The sequence below is a fragment of the Aythya marila genome (genome assembly GCF_965140915.1).
Source record: "Aythya marila genome assembly, chromosome: 2".
Lineage (NCBI taxonomy): Eukaryota > Metazoa > Chordata > Aves > Anseriformes > Anatidae > Aythya > Aythya marila.
The window spans coordinates 41,067,929-41,091,596 of NC_139043.1; the positions used below are offsets into that span (position 1 = coordinate 41,067,929).

Here is a 23,668-nt window from a genome sequence, read left to right on the forward strand (position 1 = left end):
CCGTATCATAATACCTGCATTTAAAGGGGAAAAGGTATATTGACTCTGGATCCCCTGTCTGGAATAACGGATACATAAATTACAAGGTGAGATGGCAGGCTGAAACAGTGCCAAAAAATGTCTGTTTGGCTGGCTGTTAATGCAGCCAGTGATTTCCCTGCAGCTTTAGCAGACCCGTGAGCCTGCTGGGGGCCCTCCTGGCACCGAGGGGAGAGGCAGGAGCCCCCAGCCAGGCTGCCTCCCGGGCCTTTACCAGGGAAAAAGGGGATTTATAACCGTGGTGCTGCCACTGCAGAGGGCTGCTGCTCGCTCCTCCTGCGACTGTCCTGGCCGATGGCTCTCCAGCTGAATCTTCCCTGTAAGGAGGAGGATTTCCCCATCCCCAGGGTACTCGGCTTTCTGTGGAGCTCTGTGCACGTGTGACCAGCATGTGTGAATGATGAGGTCCTCTCTTCAGGGTGGGCTGTGATCCTCACCTGCCTTCTGCTGGTACAAGAGAGTGGCAGTGCTCCAGACCTAGGAAAAGTTTAAGGAGAGGGTTTCAGAGTAAGCTCTGCAGCCAACCGCTTATGAAGTGAATGAGTACTACCACTTTTTCACCTTTCTTTCTTTCTTTCTTTGAGAACAAGGCATTGCTTGGATGCTGCTGCAAATGGTCTTACCATTTATCCTTAGAAGACACATGGCAACTGCTACATGTACAGAAACAAAAGTGAAAACTGTGGGGTTTTTTGAAAGAAGAGAAGAGAGGGTGTTAGGTAAACAGGAGAGATGTAAGCACAGCACCCATGGATGAGCCCACTGAAAAGACTTTTTATCTTGCTCTGTCCCATGTGATTTTCATAAATCGAAAGAATGATCGTCTTGTGATCATAGGAGCTCTCTGTCTGAATCTGGCAGGGGAGGGAGAAAACAGGAAAACATCTTGCTAAGATTTTCCTGTGGCAGATTAATCAGCCCCAGTCCATTCAGTCATCTCCAAAAGGTCGCCTTTTCTTGTCGTCAGAGCAGCCCAAGCTGCCCTGTTCCAGGCAGGCCACATTTGTCCTGCGAGCCGCCCTTCGTGCACAACTCAGCTCAACTTCTGTCTTTAACTTTTGCAGTAAGCTCCCTACCTCTGGTTGTTGTTACCCTGTGAATCCTCATCACCACTGTGTTGTTTCCTTCCCCTCTTTTTCCCCTTCACTTACACAGCCTGCATCCATCCACCTTTCTCAGCCCATCCTCCCATTTTGTCAGGACACCAGCTGCACAGGGCAGTGCCGGTTCTGCCCACGGCGCCCTGCTAACTCTGTTTTCTGCACGGTGCCGTACAGAAGCCAGAGAAAGCCGTGCTGTGGGCTGCACACGTGCTTGGAGTGCGTGGGGAGCCAGGCCGAGGGGTACGGCCCCCCGTGTCACTCTTAACCTGGTGGTTTTGCCAAGCTGCTCCAGCTCCAACTCATCTCTCTGCTGTCGCCTTCAGTAATGAGTTTCAGCTGCAGTGTGGAAAGGTAATTTTCCTTTGCTACTGCCAGTACTGGAGAGCCAGACTTAAATACTTCTGGGTGTTTACTTGAACTCTGTTTTGTAGTCTCCAGGCAGCTGAGTTTTGCTAAACTCTGCATTTTACAAGGTTTTAGAGGGGTCGTTCTGCATTAGCAGAGTTTCTTTGTCACTGAACGCGGGTGAAGGAGAATACAGCGTGAAGCAGCAAGCACAAGACACTACTTGCCAGATTTCAAGGGATTTCGTACAGTGTATTTGTTTAGAGATCAGTTGTCAAAACTAGTAGCAAAAGAAATGGTGGGAGAGGTAATGACCATGTGCTGATGAGCCATGCAGATGCACGCCTGTAAAACTCACCAGGAAGCATAATGCTCAAGACATCTGCTTTATTTTGGCATATTTCTGTCTGTGTCATTTTTTTTAAATTGCTTTTTTGTTTGTTTTCTGCGTTGTTTTCATACGTCACTTCATCCCTCCTTGGAAACTTGTTAAAACTTCTCTGGGGTCGGACAAAGCCCATAGAAGCATGCCAGATTTGAAGGATCAGGGCGAGCCACGCGGCTGGACTCAGCTCCTCGCAGGTGGGGAGCCTGCAGCAGGTGCAGCTCATCGGGGCTCACCCCATGCAGCCAGGAGCCCAGGCAGACAAGGGGACCAAATTCAGGCCAAGGCGTTGGTTGTTGAGAGGATAGGAGGCAGCTGGGTCTGCCTGGGAGAGCGAGGGGAATTGCCGTTCAGCCAGCTTGCAGGCGTCTGCAAATATTCGTGGCACAGTTTGTTATTTCTTCAGTTGAGCTGTAAACATGCAGTTGCCGATAGCGGGTTAGAAACTGGTGAGTCTGTAGGTTTCAGACGGTGCAGAAGGGCAGGGATTTTTTTTTTATTTTTTTATTTATTTTTTTTTCTGCCTGCCGATTAGTGAAAGTCCCCGTGTCTCGCTCGATAAATAACTGCAGCGCCAAGTATGTGCGGGAACGCCGCGAGCCTCCGGGGGTAAGGCTGGAAGGGAGGAGGAGGAGGAGGAGGCAGAGCCCACCCACACGGGGAATTTCCTTGGAACGTGCACATACCTCCTTTCTCCTGGCTAGGTTTTTGTTCGAGCTTGCCCTCTCCTCTTCACGTGTTCCCAGCTCTGCCAGCAGCTCAGTGGAGAGGCTAATTTGAGAGGCTCCGAGAAGTAATTGTAGCGTGGTGATTGCAGAGCTGACATGAGGCTTTTCCTCGTCCGGCGTGCTGCAGGACTTTGCATGTCACTACATGGGCATAGCTTGGCAGGGATTTCTATTTTCTCTTTGGTACTAGGTCTTGCTGCTTTGTTAGAGTATCTGTTGCTCAGTTTTTCCTTTGTATCTTGGTTCAAAAAACCCCATGTACATCTAATAAAAACATGAGCTTGTCCTTGAAAGGTGTCCCCCCCTGCTCCTGCCATCCAAAAGCCATATAAGCATACACAACAAATAAAAAGAGACCTGAGTTAAGAGCATAAACCAAAATCTGCCGTATATGTGGGGGATAGCTGTTTGGGAAGTCTTTCTTGGTACTGTGCTTCCATGCAAGGGAGCCACATAAACGGTTTGGAAAAGTGTCATTCTTCACGAAGAAATACTGCGCTTAATTAATTCTTGCTCCTGGGAGGTCAACCTGGGGCACTCATTATTGTCTTAATTGGTGGTATAAATCCTGAGGCACCGGAGGGGAAGAGAGGAGAAAAAACGACGAGCAGTTAACAACATATATAGCCTTTTGGATAAGTGCTAGCCAGTTGCACGGCCGTCCGAGTGACATTTTATGGTTTTATTGGGTTGCGGGTCTGGTCCTCTACAAATTAGGTTAAGGGGAATTGATTTGCATAAACAAAAAATAAGAAAATAGCAAAATGTGATAATTAATTCCTGAGTTCTGCATTGAACCGTGTGAAGTAAGTCAGCGTTCTGCCACTCAGAAAATGTTTCTTTGATCTCCTCTTATTCATATTAAATTATATTCATTACTTTTCCCATCTGGAGTTTCCTAGCAGGCCAAAAATCATCCTACAGACATTACTGAAAGGAAGTTAACTGTAACTTTTTAATTGTATACATTTCATCTCCTTCTTTTTTTTTCTTTTTCTTTTTTTTTTTCATTTTTAATTTGAAGAAAGCAGATGGAAGTGCATACCAGCTCCTTCCTCTCTGTTTCAATTGCTGAAGTGGAGAAAATCTAAGTGGTTCTTTCCCCTTACATATTGCTTCAAGGTGATGACTGTTCCGTCTGGAGACTTTGACATGTTTGCTAAAAAGGTCAGGAGTTCAGTGAAAATCGAAGTTATGGAGAAATCCATGGGTAGGCTCGTGGATAGCGTTGTACCCTTGCTGGCACAGGCTGCTGCGGATTGCAGCCGAATGAATGAACCTCGCACGCTTCGTGGCAGATCGCACTCGCTCTCCCTCCTTCTCTGTGTGTTTGGAGGTCGTGCTGTCAGTAGCTGCCTTTCTGCAATCAGAAAATGTGTTGGCATGTAGGGCACCGTGAAAAATGGGTTTCATTTCCAGCCTTACCAGGGTAAGGGCTAATAGGCATTAGTAGCTCAAATAGCTTCCTTCAAACTTTGTTGTTCAAAATGTGTTTGTTTGTTTTGTTTTGTTTTTCCTTGCTCCCTGTGGCCCACAAGATTTATTTATTTTTTTATTATTATTTTTTTTGCACTTTAGAAACCATTACTTTCTATGTGGCCTCCCTGTCTTTGCAGGAGCATTCCCACTTTGGTAGCTCAGGGATGGTGACACATCCCTTATCTGCCTGTCCCTGTCCACTGGGGCCTTTTCTTTTTAAGAATTGAGGAACCTTACAAGCCTTTCTATATATATAAAAGCAATGACAAAGAGCATAGCTTTTTTTTTTTTTTCCCCTTTGTTGTTTGCTCATAGGTCCACAGGTCTGTATTCCTGTATGTGAGATTCGGGATAAAGCCTGCTTTTTTCTTTTTTTTATGGAGCATTTCAACTTCTGTTGGTTTAAAAAAAAAAAAAATACCTTCTCTAAATAGCAAATTTTATTTTCTTCCTTTGGCCGTGGGAGGTTATGTCTGCTCCTCATCTGCAGAATAAACGGCTAGCTGAGGTGAAACGTGAATTCCTGCTCAAAATAACAACAACAGCAAGAACATACTGCACGCTCTCACAGAGGCTGTGTCCAGCCCCTCTTCTGCCAGGCAGCTACATCCTCTAGGTGTTCTCTGCAAGCTATGGGCATGGAACAGTGTTAATTCCTTTGTTTTTGCAAAGATCTGGCTGTCCTGCTCTGACACACATGATCAGCACAATTTCTGGGCTTCCTGGCAACAAGCCTTCCTCTACTTATTGTTGTAGCGGCTTCCATTTTGTGCAGGCGGTGGTTTCCAGCCACAATGTCAGACAATTAATTTGTTTATTCTAAGAGCCGTGACTTCCAAAGCGTGATAGACAGTGCAGACATCCTGGAAAAGTGCTTTGCAGCTAAGAATGCGTTTATTTTAGCTTCCTTTTAGGTGGCTGCAAAAGCAGCTTTTGTTGCTTCTGGGGTCTTGTGTTCTGGCTGCAGCCATTTTACAGTCTTTTGTACTGTACAAAATCACTTAACATCATATGCCGTGTCTTTTTGGTCTTTTGTAAGCCTTTCTATGTAACTCCAGTGGTGAGATTGCATGTTATCAGCCCAATTATTCCTGGTTAACGAGTGAAAGGTGTGCTCTGCCTGCCCTAACCTGACCTCTGATCCTACCAGGACTTTGTGGGAAAGGTGGGGTTTGTTCCTCGGCTGTGGCCACTTGTAATATAAATATTGCAAATCTCATTCAGTTCCTGAATGCACCCGTGCAATTCCCTGGACACACAGCAAAGTAGTTTTGTGCAGATCTCATCACTGGGAGCTTAAATGTCTTTGCTGATGCTCCAGAGACAGCAGGAACTGGGTTCTTACCTTACCTATGCAAGCTTTACAGGGCTAGTGAGGATAGAGGGTTACTTGAATGACTGAAATAAATAGATTGAAAAGAGGCTATGTATCACAAAAACATTTGCTCTGTAGAAGGGTGCATACTAACATGTCCTGTATGTCACAGTAAACCTAACAGCAGAAGTTTCAGGTATGTCATGAGCTGGGTTTTCTTTTCAGCTGTTTCTGTTCCGTATTTTTCCCTTCAAAGCTCAGTCAGTCAGAGTTTATAAATGACTGATAAACCATTCCACAGAAAAGTCTTTCCTACTCCTTTGTTTCTTTTACGATAAAGTAGCAATTCACTTCACTCAGAAGCTTATTTTGCAAATTTACCAAAGAATAGCCTCTAAATCTGTGAGAGTCATAGCTGGCTGGTTGTATTTGGGGGTAATCAAAGCTGAACCAGATGAACTGAGCAGGCTGTTTAAACAGATTGAGCTAGCAATAGCCCTTCTCTGCTGATTACTCTATCACTGGCTTGCAATGCAATTTTTCAACTTGTAAGCCCGCTACATCTATGAAAAAAGATTTGGCATACCCTCTGCTGGCAAAATATTTTTAAAAAGCTGTTGAGATCAAATGATCCATCTCTTCATGTAATGGGTATAACTTCGGCTTTAAATCGTGTGACTTGCCAAAATCAACTGGATGGTGAAGGACTGGGAACTGTATAGTTCCCCTCTCAGATAGGTAAGGGTAGCAGTTCATGCTAACAATTCTGTAAGACTTTGTCAGCTTGAACAGTTAGCATCTTTTTAAGGGTTTATCCTTAATGTCTTCCTTTGTATTCAGATAACCAGTGGCATGGTGGCATTCCATATCTCCCTGAAATAGTTAATATCCTCTGAATTGAGCTCTTTAAGTTTTGACACACTGACAGGTAACTACAAAAATGCATGGTGAGTGGGATGGCGTGGTTCGTTTGGCACCACGTTGAAGTTACATTGACTAAATCAGTTATTTAATTTTAAGCAATAGACCTAGTAAACTGGGTTTATTTTCTGCTTGGTACATATGGTTTCACGTATCACTCTCTGCTTTCAGTGCAGCAGATAAGATATCAACACAATTAAAAGTGAAAAATAATCTGTCTGCTCTGCCAGTGGTGAATGCTCAGAGAACACACGCTGATACAATACATTTCTGAATAATTTATACTCAGCATTTTTTCCTTGCACTGGGTAAATGAGGATGCCTAATGTGGCATGGTCAGAGTGATACTCTATCTGTCATCCATTAAGATAACAAGATTGGTGGGCTTGGGAGGAGCATGGCGTGGTGTGCAGAAAAGATGAGATTAAAAATTGAAATGTCAGTCCAAAGTGCTTTGTGTGAAGGCTGCCAGTAACAGCAGCTCAGAAGGACAGAATTAATTCAAAAGTGTGATTTCTGTAAAGCTTCTTTGTCTTTGCTAAAAGAAAACACAAGATCCGTGCTCCTTTCAAAAGTTGTGCGTAGAGGAATATTAGAGCAAATCACTGTTCCTGATAGGTCTTAGTAGGTTTCTCTACTTGAATTTCAAGTGCTTTGTAGATGCTATCAAAAACAGTTTTGTACCACAGTAATGTTTTATATCTCACAGAATGTCTTTGTCTTTGTATTTGTAGTGTGTTTTAAATTACAAAGAATCATCTGTGCTTGTTTTTGGCACAGGAGTGTCTCATCTCCCATCACAGGGAGTTAATTTGGAAGGAATGCTAAAATATTTGTATAAAACATTCTTCATTTAAATATTGAGCAGAACAGATTCCTTCCGAGGTGAATGTATTATCATCAGTAGTAGCTTTGTCTTCCAAAAGCCTATAGGAACTTGAAGCCGATTAGTTTACAAACAGCGGTAGTTTGCTGTCTCCAAAATTTCTGACAACATCTTTAGGTTAGGTTGCATTCAGATTTCCTTTCATGTTTTTTGAAGAAACTGTTGGGATTGTGAGCTAGGGTTCAAGTCACTTGACAAAGAGTACAGGAGGAAAACATACATGTAGGCCTGCTTCTAACTTTGCTATTTTTACTGAACATAGTGTGGGGAAAAAAAAAAAGGATATGAGCAATATGGGTGTTGTCTCTGGCTGCAGAGGTGCCGGTAGCCAAAGCAGGTGAGGTGCAGGTACCTGTGCAGGGACAGAGGCAGGCTCCTGCTCTTGCTGCGGTCTGTGAGACGGGCTCAGCAGGAAGCCACACAGCCACGGGCGATGTGCCACATCCCCAGTGGTGCAACAAGTCACATACCTGGGGGATGAGCAAGGGCCACGTTCAAGTGCGAGCCTGTCGCATACCTGCTGGGGGACATGCTTGGCAGTGTTTGTGTTTCGGTTTTGCTGCAGCGCAGTGTGAACAAGCCCAGAAAGGAGGCAGCGCACAGGCCTGGGGGCAGGCGGCCATTTTCCGCAGCCGATGGCAGCCTGCCTTCCTGCCCCAGCCACGGCCTCCCTCAAATCACATCTTCTGCGCCCATCCCAGAGGCCTCAGGCTGGCTGCACGTGTGACACGGCATCGAGCCAGGCATGTTCACTATTTTGGGTGCCTGGAGTGTGTCTGATTTGCGTTTATGGCCTGCGCTATAAACCTGACACTTGGGGTGAGACAGACTGGAGGGAGAGAAAGCATACGGAGAGAAAAGCCCCTGTCATTCCGCACAGTTATCTGGCATAGAGGTTTTCCTCATGAGCAAATATTTTTTTTAGCCTGCCATCAGATTTGGGAAATAATCTGGGCATGACCCTGCTCAGAGTGCCTCCCCATGCTTGTGCCTGCACAGCATGAGGGGTGTGGAGGCGGCTCCCAGAACCAAACCACGGAGCTAAACAAATGCTGCTTGCCATTTTGTGCCTGAAGAATGGCCTATTACCCCCCGTGGGATGGTTTCGGTTTGGCTTTCGTATGCAGAGAAACTAAATAATATCTATAATCTGGGCATTTTTCTTAGTGTCTGTCCAGAGACAGATCAAATCTGTTCAGTGACGTATTGTCAAGGTTTTAAAATGAGCTTGCCACACGTCTCAGTAGAAATAGTATCCTGCTGCTGTCTGGTAGAAAAGTACTTAGGGGTGGGCGCTAAGGTTCCTCAGAGAAAACAGGTCCTTAGTCCTGATCAGGACCACATTATACCTTTTTTCATATGAATATTTTTACATTAACAGGTTCACTTTTTTTTTTTTTCTGTTTTGTGAGTAAGTCCAGAAACATCAAATATGTAAGATTTTTTTTTTTTTGTAATACAAGTCTAAACTTCCACAATACTCTCTTCTATATATCTCACTCTATGTAGGGTATTTCTGAGGGGTAGGATATTTCTGAGGACCTTAGGGTGTTGAAGAAACCCTTAATTTCATCCTGGATATCTGCTTTTTCTAGGTTTGTTCTCTTAAGCCTTTTATATTAGTAATGAGTTCATGAATGCTTTATGCTTGTCATCTGCAGAAGTCAGATCACCTTTTTCCGTTTGGCTGTGTGGTCAACTGTGTGTGCTAAGGACTGAGGTAACCTTCTCTACTTTCCTTCCTGATGGGTTGTAATTAGACCCTAGGTTAAAAGGATGCAGAACCTGTGTCTAAATATCAGAACAAATGATCACTCAGTGGGTGCCATTAACCTCTGGCTATATTTGGGTGAATTACAGGTACAACGAGGGAGGCTGTTTCCTCTCTTCTCTGTACTGGGTGACGCTTTTGACTCTTGAATTTTGTTTCAAGTAGTGCCTGTTTCAGTAAATCTGAAGTTGCTCAAGCATGGATGACTGGTGGCCTGTGCCCCAAGGAACGTGCAGACAACAAGGAGGTTCTGGGAGCTGCGTTTATTAAATTACTCCAGTTGTTCAGCACGGTGAGATGGCCGCTGCACAAGAGTCGTATTTGTTCGTTCAGGCCATTCTGCTTCCTGCAGTGTCAGGCTGATGTTCGGAGTCTTATTCCATCAGTGACATGTAGCAATAGATTAAACCATGATGGCTGCAGGGGAAGCTACCAGTCTTGCCTTCCCCTACCTCATGCCATGTAAAAAGCAGTGACTAAATAAGCTGTATGGAGATCCTTGAACCAGGACAGTTCACAATTTCTGTCTGTTGAACTCAAGAAGATGTCATAGACTTCTCACAGTTCTACTTAGCATCATCAACAATTACCACGAAGCCAGGCATTGCAATTAGAGAAATACCAAAGCAAGAAAATAGTAAGTGGAAATTACCATAAATTTTCTTCTTGGCAAGTAAATAAATGTATGTGCCATATTTTCCTAACAAACATTAAAGCAATGTTAGTGAGCAAAGCGTGGAATATAAGATAGCAGTGTTATTGATAATCTTTAAACATTTTAATTGCCTAAACAACTGTCTTTGAATGCTTCTGCTGTGTCCTGTAGCTTGAGAAAGAAATGTTTTTTGTTAGCTCTTTGATGATTGTATGAAGTGTCTTCTAAGTCAGAGAAGCTAATGTCAGGATGAGGCTTGCCTGTGCAAGAACAGAAAACTCTTGCCAGGGGTTACGTGATTAAGGAGATATTTTTCAGTTCTGAGTGAATTTGAGGAATTTTCATAACATTAGCATCTATAGCATGTTGGGTGTGCAAGGAATTTATGACCAGCCCTTACTGACTGTGCCTGCCCTACCACTCCCTGATTGTATGGCCAGAAACTCTCTCAGTTAACTACGAATGACAGGGTTTGGGGCTTTTGAACTATTGCATATCTCTGTGAGTGCATTTAGGAGAGCCAATTTTATAGCTCACCATGATTACATCTTCAGACAAACGCATTGTTGGTACAGAGCTATCATCTGTGGCATCGAGTTTACCACTTCCCCGTGGGGTGTAAACATGTGGCTGGTTGAAGAGTTTTAACCTCTCAAGTCCTCCAACAAATATTAAATTGCTAACTGTTCTTATATAATGCTACAGTGTTGACTGAAATTTGACCCTGGCACTCGCTGAAATGATTTTCAGAATCTGTTGGAGAAGGTTAAATGGTACTGTCAAGTGTCCAGATGCCTGTTGCAGAAATACTTTCACTGAATATCTGTGGGTTGATTTCTCAAATGCTTAAAGTAATCCTCTTTTTTTTCTTCTTCATTATTATGTGATATTATCTACAGCTTGGTTTTTAGCGTAGATAAAGAAATTAACTTGGTTTTGCCTTTTTTTCTGTGCCAGCTAATCTTGCCATTTATGACTGTTTTTCTCTTTTACTTGCCAAAGGAGGAATCCAGGCAAATGTTGTTCCTTAAGTATAAACCAGACCTCTAGTCCTCTTTAATTTCTGTTCAAGATCATTATAATTACATGATTATTTTCACAGCTGTATCTCAATAAGAAAAATGCTGTAATTGGCGACTTTTACAAGTTCACAACTCAATAACCTGATACTGGAACTCTTCCACCTGCAGAAGCCTAATTAATTGTTGTAGGAATTCAGACAGCTAAAAGACCTGGATTTCAAATTACTTCATTTTCTACGTGCAGTATTCGAGCTATAGAGAACCTCTGTGCTAACAGAAAAGGATGGGATCTTTAGGCTGAGAGACTCTTGGTTGTTGGATGAGTATTTGACTTCCAAGTGGATCAATTAAGAAAGCTGTTGTTTACCCAGCTCATTGCTAAATCCATAAGCAAAAAACATTTTTATCTGAGTCTTCATGTAAAACTTCAGGACTTCATTTCCTGAGTGCTGTTACTAGTTGTAGTTTTGCTTATTTTGGCTTTTGGTTGCATTATTTAATTTGTTTTTGGTTAAGAGATGAGTTTTTATGTTGCAGAAAAAAAAAAAAAAAACAACAAAAAAAAACCAATACTTAATTATAAAAGAGTGAGTCTTTAAAGATGCCATGCTCCAACCATAACTTTGATTTTATTTTGTTATTTTAAAGCTATGCTAGTGTCTGTCTCTAAGGTTTATGGGATGCTCAAAGGTTTATTCGATTTCTTTTTTTCTTGATTTCAGGGCTTTTTCCGCAGAAGTATCCAGAAGAACATGGTTTACACATGTCATAGAGATAAAAATTGTGTTATCAATAAAGTTACCAGAAATCGCTGCCAGTACTGCAGACTACAGAAGTGCTTTGAAGTGGGAATGTCCAAAGAATGTAAGTTGTCTTCGGAAGCAATTTATTGTTTGTCATATCCTAAGTATATGTGACAGTCCCAAAGGAAGAAAAATATTACACAGTTACGCAATTGAAGCCAGTGTCTGTATTCATGTGCACAGAAAGGAGTTTGAACTTTGCACGCGACTTCAGATGTGCTTTATTGACTTCTGAGTCCTTAACTTTGCAGCCTAGATGCTGTCACTTAAGACCAAATAGTGCAATGTGCTCTCTGTGCAACGTGGCCAACCTGTGTGGATGTGACAACTTCTACGTGGGTCATTTCACCAGGTTTTCTAAAGGAACAAAATCACAGATGCTTGCTTTAAGGTTGGATTATCTCCCCTGTGTTCTAGAAATGGCTTCCTGGGGCATAAGCGAGATGGCACTGGCTTCTTAAGGGCTGTTTCAGTCCTCCCACAGCCGTGCAGAGCAGCTTGTGGCTTCGCTGCTTGGCAAGTTTTTCTCCTGTCAGCCCAGGGTGTCATTTCCCAAGGGCCTCCTGATGGCCTTTGCAGCACATAGCAGCCTTCTTCAGCCTCGCACCTTCTCCTTGTGCCAGTGTGGGTGCTTTTGCAAGAGGTCCTTCTTCTGGTGTTAACACCATTTGTGACATTTTACAGAGCCTGATGCTACAATGGCATTGAGTCTTCTGTTTTTACTTGTTGGAGCTCCTCTGAAAGGTGAAACAATCTGGTTAATCCCCTTCTAAACCCACAAAGCCAGTAAACCTGACTATGAACAAATACTTCCAAGTGCACACACATGAAAAGACAACTTTCCCTGCCTTCTTTTCTAGAAATCCAGGTTTTGCCCTTCAAATTAGCATTTTAAAATATACAGATAGAAGTATGTGATTTTTCTCATTTTCCAGTTTATTGATATCCCTGTCAAGCATAGAAATCTACCCCCCAAAAAAGCCATTCTCAAGTCTCTAAGGGGTGTAATGCTTCTGAAAAATTCCCATTTTTGAATGGAGTGATGGCAGTAAGAAAAAAAATCTTTGGTGTAATGACTTATTTGGTTGCTGAGAGTTTTTACCTCAATCGGTGCTGTTCCTGATTTCAGTAGGTTAGTTCCAACAATAAACACTACAGAAATTTGCAGTTTGAGCATTAGAGAGGAAGAAAATTGCCCGATACCACTTCCTTACTCTACTTCACCCACGGGAGTTCCTTAGAGAGACATACAGACTGGAGAAAAAAAAAATTAACACTAATGAGATGTTTATGACTGAACTGTGACTTAAATCCATTCTCATCTTCACCATTTTTCCTCCATAAATTGCATTACGCTTCCCAGTAGTTCACTTCTGCATCTTTGGGCAGAAGCAGAATAGGTCCCAAAGCCATGCTGATCTGTCCTGGTTGCATCCTTTTTCTCTCTCCTACCATCTCCTTCTCCTCTTAGAGGAAGAGTGCCGAGGAGCCAGAGAACAAACCAGATAGATCTTTATGTTCACTCTGCAGTTTTTCTAACTTCTCCTCATGGAAATCTGAAATTACAGCTGCTGAAAATGGCCCCACATCAAGTCTCAAGAGCTGGAGGAGCTAGGAGGTCTTAGGATTTCCATGACTTTACTGCCGTTGTTGTTGGGGTTTCAAGTTTTCTTGCGTGCATGAAGGGCAACTTTGTTTGACTAAAGGTCCAGGAAGGAGAACATCATACAAAGGATGTCTTGTGTAGATGGGTCTATGTAAGCTGCTATGGGCTCCAGTGACCACAGCTCCTAACTGCATGTTAGATGTTTTAGGGTGAGAAACACAGTTTGATAATGCTGTAGATTGTCATAAAAGTAATCTTAAGGCTATCATTTATAGTAAATGAAATGTCTGGATATTCCTATAAGGCAGACTGTGGCAATGGCAATAGTTCTGCCCAGGAATCTTTACTTTTTAGCAAAAAGAGTGGTCAATAATAATAAACACTATATACAGTTTACTGGAATGGAGACCATGACAAGAGTAAAGGAGGAGGTAGGCTGAATACAGATAAAGATGCAAGATGAAGTAAGGAGGATATTATTCCTAGGTATATGACTGCATACATATCTGTGCATATGAAGCATTTTTTGTGGATAAACCAGCATGATGCAGTTTGAGAGAGGAGAAGAAACACTTTCCTCACCTCAGGGTTTGCTGGCCTCGAATTCCTAAGGATTTTATTGCTGACGTGAAATAGTAATCTTATTAAATGCTGTCACGTCACGTCAGAGCAGGCTTTGGAAATATCAGCAGTATTCCTAATGTGTTAACCCAAGTTACTTAGGGTAAAGTATAAAGACTTACTGCCTTTAAGGTGATAGTTGGTGTTCTCTCATAGGATAGCAGGAGCTTTACAGGCAAGAATTAACGTTTTGGTCTGCCTGTTTCTTAGGGAGAACAGAGCAAAATTGCCCTTTGGCAGTTGCCTTTATCTCAAACCACCACGGGCACCGAAAGAGGGGGTACCAGCTTGGAGGGGGACCACTGAGGATAGTGGGGAGAAGTGAGGGATGTTTCTGTAGGAGGTGTATGCAAAGGAATAGAGAAGTTACTTTAAATGTCATCAGCTCGCTGTGTCTCTTGCTTTCTTGGTTCAAAAGTCTGAAGTGATTCTGTGTGTGATCCTTTCATAAACAGTAGCTTTTCAACTCTTGAGAGATTTGATAAACTATTTTATTTTCTGACCTTCTTTCATACAAGTCTCCAGGTTTCAACTCTATTTCTTGATGAGTTTATGTAAACTAAGGAACATTTGTCAGTGGGCTTTTTTTTTTTTTAAGGAGATGGAGGCTTTTCTTTTCCCCAAGTAACTTCCTGGCATTTTGCTCGTCTGTCTTCTTACAGTTCTGTTACCTTGTAATATGAAAGCCTCGAACAAAGGACAGAGAAAAGAATCAGAGAAGTCTCGTAGGGAAACAAGCCATGTTCAAACCAGTCCCAAATGGGGAAAGTAATCGCAGTGGGCAGCCACAAGTAGGAACCACAGGGTCTGTTCCCAGGAGCTGAGGAGGAGTAAATGCAAAATTTCAGCATTCAGAGTAATCTGTGCTTAAATGCTATGGTCGTGTTTTCGTTTGTTCTGCATTTAAAGGGCATGCAAAAGCGCTCACATATGCAACTGCTTTTGAGTTTAACGAGCATTGCACACAAACATCAGAGATAGAACTGGCTGCCTCGCCGGTGTAATAAGTAAGAACTTGGAGATGGAGATACAGCATGTTGGAAGAGAACAGACACTGAGCATTTCTTGTATGCTTTTATCTTGTTTTAGAGAATGAAGTGAGACGACAAAGGAATGCACCAAATTTGCATCTCTTTATAGGTTGTTTTGTTCGTATGGGGAAAAAAAAAGTTATCTTCAACCCCATTTTAGTCCCCAGATCTGATCAAGAGAGGTCAATAACAAGTCCGCCTCCAGGGCAGCAGTGGAGCTATTTGTATTATGATAATATCTGCGGGACCCAGCTGAAACTGGATCCCACCAGTGCAGGGACTGGCTTTCATTGTGTGGTTGCTGCTGCAAAGTTTGTGCTCCAAATAGACAAGACAAAGGGTGTGAGGGGAAGCGATTCAGTGATGACTCTCTTATCATCCTTATCCATGCAAAACATGGCTTGAAATAAAGCCCTGCTGTCTTTTGTCAGATCCCCTGCTTCAGAGACTCCTGAGCCTAGTGCCCCCTGCATCCGGAGCTGCACCTCTAAATAGAACAGCCCTCGGCCAACCCCTCCCCTGGTGATGTTTCAGCTTTGGGGTTTATTGTAAGTTCACTTGTGGGGCTCATTTGTGGGGCTCCAGAAGCTCGTTCAGGAGAGTGTAGGTGCAGCTGAAGCTCTGATACTCACTCCAAAACATTTCTGTCCTTTTTACCCTTCCAGTCCGTTAATTTTTTATTTTTTTTTAATTGACGTGTAGAGACAAATTGTAATCACACAGGACTTTTTTTTTTTTTGCTGTCACTGAAGTGAGAAGGCTACCGAGGCTGACAGTGGCTCATTATGTGATGGAGAGCCTTAGGAAACTAACCTTTGCCCTTTGATTGCGTGATTTCTAAGCTGATGTTGGAGCATCATCCCTGGCCTGACCCCAGGTGTCAGCGAGCAGCAGTCTGTTGTCGGGACGCATGGACCTCAGTGCTTGGGAGCTAGCGCGGGGTCACACGACTGGTGCTGCCCCGCACAATTAGGGGAGCGTGTGGGAAACCGGGCAAAAGTCTTAGATGATAGTGGGCTCTTTCAAGGAGGATGCTGGAATGTGTGCTTTGTAAGGTGAAACCTACCCTTACAGAAAACCCAAGCCGGGTTTATTCCAGGGTATGGAGGAAGGAAAATGGAGCTTCTTTCTGCCACAACTGCTCCGCTTAGCCTAGCAGCTCTTCCACTTCCATCCTCCCTCTTCTAGAAAATGTGCAGGCTGCAAGGACCACCACTGTGCTTGTCAATCTGTTGGGTCCCTCTCAGGCAAACCCCCAGCCCACGTACCGTGGTGTGGTGCAGAAGAGCCCCCTGTGCTGGCACAAACCTCATCCGCAGTGAGCTCTAATAGAGCAAAATTATGTTTATAAAGGCACAGAATTATTGTTCCAGATAGCTTCAGTGCACTGAAGCAATGTTCAGATTTGTAAATCTGCTTACAATTAACCTCCCTGGAGGAAGGGAGGGAATGCAGGGGAATTACCATGAAGTGGAGAGAATCCAGATTTTGTGTTCTGTACTTGTTGTTTTTTTAAAAACTTGCCCAGAAATGTCTGTTGCTTTTCGTCGCAGACTTCAAAGTCTTGTAATATTTAAATGTTCATGTTTCTCAGAACATGCAATTACATTCTGCTACTGAACAATAGGCTGAATTGATTTACTTATTTTAATTCTGGTTTAAATCAGCAACCAGGAAACATCAACTTAAAGAGCTGTCGTGTTTGTATTTTTTACTTTATGCGCCTGTTTCATTTTCTTCCAGGCCCCTTACTGAACTGAATTCCATCTCCAGTGAGTTGTTGAGTAGAGGGCTAGTCTCTGTAGTTACGTTTCGGAAGCTCGTGCAGATGCACTGACATCATTTTAACTTGAATTAATTAAAATGCATGAAATCTTCACTTAAATGCTTTTACTCAGAAATTAAGTGTTTTTATTTTTTTTTTTTTTCCCAGTGTACTGAATTTAAGAATTGCTTCTGCTTTGCTATGGGCTAGATTTTTAACTAGGTACCTAAATACCACACAGTGGCTGGGGGCTTTTTCAGACATCCCGGAACAGTTACCTTGCCTGCTGACACTCATTGGTTTCTCAGGAGGCATGATTGAAATATCAAAGTAGGAATCACAAAACCCTGAATTCTGTTCTGGGACTAATTCCTCTCTGCAAATGTTACAAGCTGATTAGACTAGTTTTCCTATCTTGATAGGTGAAAATGATGACCCTTTTTACAGGAGCTGGGAGACCTTGTATTGTAAGTGCTTTGAAGGCAAAAGAGGTAAACTGTGAAAATACCAAAGAAATTAAGTGTCTAGATAGTGGGAAAACAGCGAACAAGCCATACAGACCCCATCTTTTTTGTGTTGTTCATTAAGGTTGCATGTTTGTTTTTCAGTTTCTGATCAGATAGGAATGCTTGTATTTATTTTTTCAGTCTGAGAAACTGGAAACCTTTAAAAATTAATGCCAAATGCTCATTCCCATGGATGGGGGGATTTTATAAGATCAGAGCAAAGCAACATAAAGGATCTCCCTGCTACAAAAAAAACAGGACAGTCCTTGCAGTCTGTCCTCTGCCAGAGATAATGCACACTTTGTTATGCTGGGTGGCTGAAAATGTTTTATACACGATTAAAATTCTATCATAATCTACTTGTTGCATGCTGTTTCCCATAGTTAAATAAACATCTTCTGCTTTTCTCACTGATTTGGTGCCTTAAAAGAAGCAGATCTGCTTTGCTTTTCTTCTCTTCAGAGGGGCCTGCCTCTTTGGTGTTTTAGCCTTTCCCCCTGATTTTGCATGGCTTTCACTTGGCGGCTTTAATGTTTGAAGGAGCAACTTAGGTTGAATGTTATTATTCATAATTTACTCTATGTTCTGTGAAGATGGTTATGTAATAGCAGTAATTGCATCAACTCACCTAATGAGCTTTCCCTCCAGTGCCATGTACAGCAGATTAATAGCCCATGAATTCATTTGCAGCTCGTTGTGTTTCAGAAAAGTATTTCAGGCAGCAATTAATAAACTGCTAAAGAAAATAACATAAAAAATGATTTTTTTTATTATGTTAACTCTCCAGCTGAACAATTTATTGGCACCTTTCATGATGTGGCTAAGTAAATTCTCTCCTAATTCCTCAAGCAGAGCGTGATTAGTGAACCCTGCTCAAGTCAAGACTATTTGGCAATTAGTCTGATCTTTATATCTTAAAATGTTAGGGAGAAGTATGAATAGAGTTCTGAGGTTCTCTTTTTCTTCTGCTCGTTGCCTTTCAGGCATTACGCACATAGCTGCAGCTTTATATCATGACACGCTAGCACTGCAATTTCTTCCTCACATACAAAACCCGTAATTGTGTAAGCTAAGAACCGAAGACCCTAGCCAATAAACAACCCCTGGCACTGCTTCTCTGTTCTTTTTTGTCAGCTCCAGCGGCCCAAACCTCCCAGGTGGTGGAACTGAGCCTGGAGGCACGAGCAGGGACCCAGGGAGGGAGAGAAAGGGCTTCTGCCCCCCCACGAAAATAAACCAGGGATTGGGCACTGACAGGGAGAGAGATGCCAGGAGAAAGCCGTGGAGAGAGAAGGATGAGCAGGGAAACTCCTGCATCTGGTAGCGTAAGAGGGAGTGAGGCAGTCAGACCTGACGGGGAAGGGGAGAAGAGCAGCAGTGAGATGCTGGGGCCACCTCGGTGGGGAAGTCTCTGGGGGAAAGAGGAGACACCATTGCACATGGCTGGTCTCGCCTGGCTGCCCTAGAATTACTCTTTCCATCGTTTTAAAAATGTATATATATTATTGAATGTCTTTGTCAAGTTTTTCATGTTTCACATCATTTCTCGTTCAAAGGAAACAGTTATCTTTTTGTTCCCTCCCTTTCATCCAGTGGAAGCACTGGGCCTTGGCTTGTCTTTAGAAGTAATAAAATATATATATTTTAAAACCTTTTCCCTCATTTTGGGCTCTTGAGGACTGAGTAAGCATAAAGGGAATTCCTTCAATAAGCTCATACGGAGATTGATTACATGTCCTCAGCTGGAAGTTACATTAAGACTTATTCACTAAGGTATAGCTACCGTGGTGAACTTTTCCTTGCTCTCTGCTGTCTCTATGACAACACGGATCCTCGCCGAAGTTACCGGGGCTCAGATGCTTTCTGCAGCCTTTGTCCGCGTCCATAAATTCTCATCCTCCATGACTGCGAATGTGCGCCCTTCTTACGTTTTGCTTAACAAGGTGTTTTATTAAAGTTGTGGCACTTCTGAAGTTATTATGCTAATCATCCTCGCTGCAGTACCCGGTACGGCTCTGAAACAGATGGCTTTTAGGAAAAGAAAAGGTGTCAATTAGATGTTATGAACTTCTGGACTTTCTGAATGCCTCTTGATCTTCCCCTGTGGAAGGAATTCAGCTGGATGACACAGGGTATGCATAACTTTTCTTTCAAAATAGGTGAAACTCAGAGATAACTAGAGCCAGTGAAAAGAATAAAGCACGCACAGTCTAATTTCTACAAAGCAGCCAGGACTTAAATCTGCAGCACACTCACAGTGAAGTACGTGTTACTATTCAGTGGCTTTATCAAAGTCCCCTGACATGATCGAACCCTTTCCTTTTTAAAGGGAGCACATCTAATCAGGCCGTAGTTTGGCTGATGTCTCCCTTGATGTTAGCAGGTGAGGTTTCTGTGGCAGTCCAGCCACATGCCACCTCCTCCGGAGGTCTGCCTCTTGTGGGGATGGGTACAGCACTGAAGCAGGCATAACTTCAGACTTGTTTCATCTCACACCATGGCGTTTTTTCACTTCACATGGATCTGATTATTTCTGTGGCCTTTTTCTGCTCTTTCTTGTCCCCCACTTCGATTTTGCGGGGTGTGTGGGGTTGTTGTAGCATTATTCCCGACTGTACATACAAAGATGCTGACTGCATGCATTTGTTGTAGGTTGCCTCTGCTTGAGTTTCGTATCCCCACTGTTTTCATGGCAGGAAAGCCCTGCGTTATCCTCTCTGCCTTGTGCCAGGCAATGTTGTTGTAAGAGCAGATGGGAAATGTGGAGTAGCTTGTCCCTGCCCAGCCCACGCGCTCCAAAGCACAGGGCTGAGGCCACGCTTGCTTGGTCATGCAGACATAACTGCTGAGACCCCAATCCCATGACCTCAAAAGCTTTGTTTCAGAGCCTCCATTCTTTCTTTATGCACTCAGTTCACTGCTTCCTATTCCTCATTCGGATCATTTTCTTGTTCAGGGGCATGGGGCGTCTTTGATGCATCTCTTTCGCCTAATTGCCATTGTGCCGTTTGGTTGTGCTTTCTACTGGCACCTTGCGGTCTCTCTGCTGCCTATTGCTGTGCATTTTTTTTTCTCCCTTTGAACGCTTTTCTTATTTTGGGATGTTGAATCTGAGGGGTGAAGAAATGTTGATGAGATAAATATCAGTCTGGGAACGAGCAAATTGCCAGTGTCCTGGACCTTGAAGCTAAACATGGCTTATTTGGTTGTCAGGCCAACCTGAAAATGTTATCTGCAGTAGCCAAGGTTCATGAGAAGTGCAATAAATTGTTCCCAAGAGTTCTGAGAAGTCGGAGCAGCAGCAACCCAGAAGTGCCTGGAGGACTTAGTATCAGAAGAGGCACGTGCTTGGTCCTAGAAGAAACATACATGAGAATGTGCACGTCTTCCTGATGCTTTGTATTTGCAAACTTACTCCTCTGTTTTCCTCAGTGATCTCCTCCTTTGATCCCTTCAGTGGTCTTGCATAGGGTGGGCTCCTCTGCAGACTGCAAAGGAACAAAGACCGTGCTGGCCTCCCAGTGGAGGCTGACTCCTGTGCTGATGGCGTGGAAGATAAAAAGAAGCCACTCGGAAACCAGTAAGCTCCCAAAGACTCTCTAGGAAAATCTTTACTTAAGTAGATGAGGCCATGGATTTCCCTCTGCTGACACTGTCGGACTCAGATGGCTTGCTTTCACCCAGCGCATGACTTGTTGCAGCAGAGGGAGTTTTCCATTGCCACGCCACTGATAAGCCAGCTGACACACTGCAGATCCTCCTGCAGGGATGCTAGCAGCCCTAGGACTGCGCTCTAAAAATAGCTGTGATTTGTTTTTGGTTTGACTCGGTATCACATGCTCGATTTAAAATACATTGGAACAGTTAATCTCCAGTTCTTCGGCGCTCACATGGAAAGCGTGCAGGATTTCTTAAAGTTAGATGGCAGGAGAAATAACACCCTTCCTATCCTAACTTAAATATCGCTCTGCTTGTTAATGCTAGCAAAAGGAAAGAGAAAGATCATAAGGTGTTGGGGATTTTCTGATTCCTTTGGCACAGTAAAAGCTAACAGCAACAGCTTTGTCCTGTCTCACCTTATTCCAGTACTTCTTTGCATATTGCCACGTTCACGTGAAAACTCTACATTTTTCAGTCTTACGAAAACTCTAAATTGTTAAGTCTTATGAAAATTCTGTCAATCAGACAGAGAGGCAGTTCTGACATTGGCTTTAAATAATGGTATCTTATAGCCCTGTGGGCAGTGCCTAAGGCCGGTAAGCGTTTAATCATCTGTGGGATTGTTTCTCAGCGTCGTGAATCCATAACCAGTTGCTTATTGTCGATACAAATGGATTCGGTAGGTAAATGTGAGGAAATTATCTGACTTTTCAAGATGTTTACCTGAATTTCAGCGTTAAAGCTGAGTGGAATTCTTCCTTTCCCCTGGCAAAAAGTGCAACAGAAAGCAAACATGCTTTTAGTTGGATTACAGGCTTGGTTAGTCATCTGACAGACAGTTTTAATGGAGTCAGAAAGACATGCTGGGGAAACATGCTGACCTACTTTTCTTTCTTGCTTTCTTTTTTTAAACTTTTAAGCAAGTGAAATGTTAATTTACACTCCTCATAAAATTGGATTTTGCTGACTGAGCTCACTTTGTAATTAATTTATTTACGCTTCTGCTTGGAGTAGAATACACGCTTTTGGTGACTGAATTTTATCAGGTTGTTTTTGTTTCTGTTAGGAAATTGGGTTACATTTGAGAAATTCACGTTCTTCCCCCTTTCCAGGACAAAGCCATCAGCCTCAAGTTAATGAATGATTTAAGTCAAATCCTCCGAGGGAAGACTTTACAAACCATTTAAAATGACAGACTAACAAAGCGTATTACATTTGTATCGTTTTTAGAGCATTATATTTTTACACATTTTTAGTCTTTAAGCTTGTGGGAAGAAGGATTGCTGGCATAGTGTCGCGCATTTTGCATTTGGGATTGTTCTTTACCACGTTAAGTAGGTTGATAATTATACCTCCGGTCTTTTCTTGGAGTCAGAGCTCTGTGAATTTAAATCTGGGAAACTCTTCCCATAAAACTTGGGAGTCTGAAAAGAAAGCATTAAATCAAATGAGAAAATTTAGAAGTGAGACAAATTAAAACATTACAAATAGAAATTGAGTGACATTGGAAGATGAGGGAAAGCTTTTTAAAGGTGTTGCAGGCACAACTGCACCTCTTCTTTAGCAGTGGGCACGTGTAATTCATCAGATGGTTGAGGTGCCATGTTACCTCTGTTATCTCTGGCAAGGAGATGCGCTTCATTCACTTCACAGATAATTTTGGTGAAGATATCACAGTACTTTTGAAAGAGTGAGAGAGACCATAACGCCTCGACTTTCCAGTCGATCTGGAGATGCTGTTTTCACCTGTTAAGTCTCCGTCGGTGTCAGTCATTGGCAGGTTTTCCAATGTTGGTCAACCCCGAGTGCTGCTGCAAATCTTTTACTACTTCTCATCTGTCCTGAAAAAAAGTTCTGGTTCATTTGTTTTCATTTTAACTCCAGCTAGCCAATTACAATGTGCACTATTTCATGTGTATTGAAATGGTAACACAATGGAAGGGATGTGGGAAAAATGGAAATTGTCAAGAATCGCAGGGGTTTATGGAAGTACCACAATGTTTCGTAAGAATCCATTAGTTATCTGTGCTCCTACAGTGCACAATACTTTTACTTGTTTTCAAATGCTGTATACTTTTATAGGATGTCCCAGTGGCACAGTAACAATTGAAAATTATTTTTCATTGTTCTGAGTATAATATGTTTATTTTGGCTAATGCCTGAGAGCTTTCTGTACATACCAAGAAGACAGAAGTTGGCACTGCACAGATTTTACCCATTTTGTAGCACAGATGTATCAACAGAGGAAGCCCAGGAAGATAAATCTGTGAATATCCTCCATGCTAAGCTGTTGCACCTTGCATGTGCAGCATCCCTAACTGTGTGTGAGCTGCACTTCCCATGCAAGGAGTAACTTGACCATGTTTTGCTTGCCGTAACACTACTTCAAGGTCATCTGTGAGATGGTTTATTTTATTTCTACAAGAGAGATAGTGGATAAGAGCTACTCAAAAAAGTGTCACTTCTGAAATTTTATTAGAAGATCACTTTTTTTTTTTTTTTTTTTTTTTTTTTTATACAGAGTTGTTGATCCTGGAGGATGAAGTATTAGATTTTAGTGAGGTTTAAATTGTCCTCTAACGATGCTGATCTGTCTCCATTGCACAGGGAGTAAGCCTGTAAGGGGCTCTTGTGTTTCAAGTTAGGTGTCTCATAAACTTGGGTGCAGAAGATCAGAGCTCAATGCGTATTGTCTTGCAGTCCGTGTTGTACTGTCACACTGTCTGATTATGCCATCGAGAGCTCAGGGACCAGATTCGTACAGTCCAGATCCCTGTAACAAGTGACATGGAAAACTGTTAATTTGTTAGAGCCTTTTGACAGTTTTCTCCTACAAGGAGGGCATTCAATTTGCCTCCTTCTGCAGCTTGAAGGAGAAGCTCAATGTATTTATTTTTTCACTTTGGATGCCTAGTCGGGTGAACATTGCTACTAAATCAGAACATCCAGGAAATAATATGAAATTGAAAAGGAGTGCAAATAATATAAGAAGAAAAAAAAAGAGAGAGAGCAAATAAAGGCAAGAAG

General features: G+C 42.7%; 1 protein-coding gene across 6 annotated transcripts in view; it reads left to right on the forward strand.

The window, feature by feature from the left end:
* RARB (retinoic acid receptor beta) overlaps window positions 1–23,668 on the forward strand; it is a 313,765-nt gene that overhangs the window by 258,087 nt on the left and 32,010 nt on the right. For all 6 annotated transcript variants that reach the window (XM_082753762.1, XM_082753761.1, XM_082753763.1 and 3 more), the window contains one exon: window positions 11,372–11,513. In XM_082753762.1, the coding sequence (XP_082609888.1) occupies window positions 11,372–11,513 (142 nt within the window). The remainder of the gene's footprint in view (window positions 1–11,371; window positions 11,514–23,668) is intronic.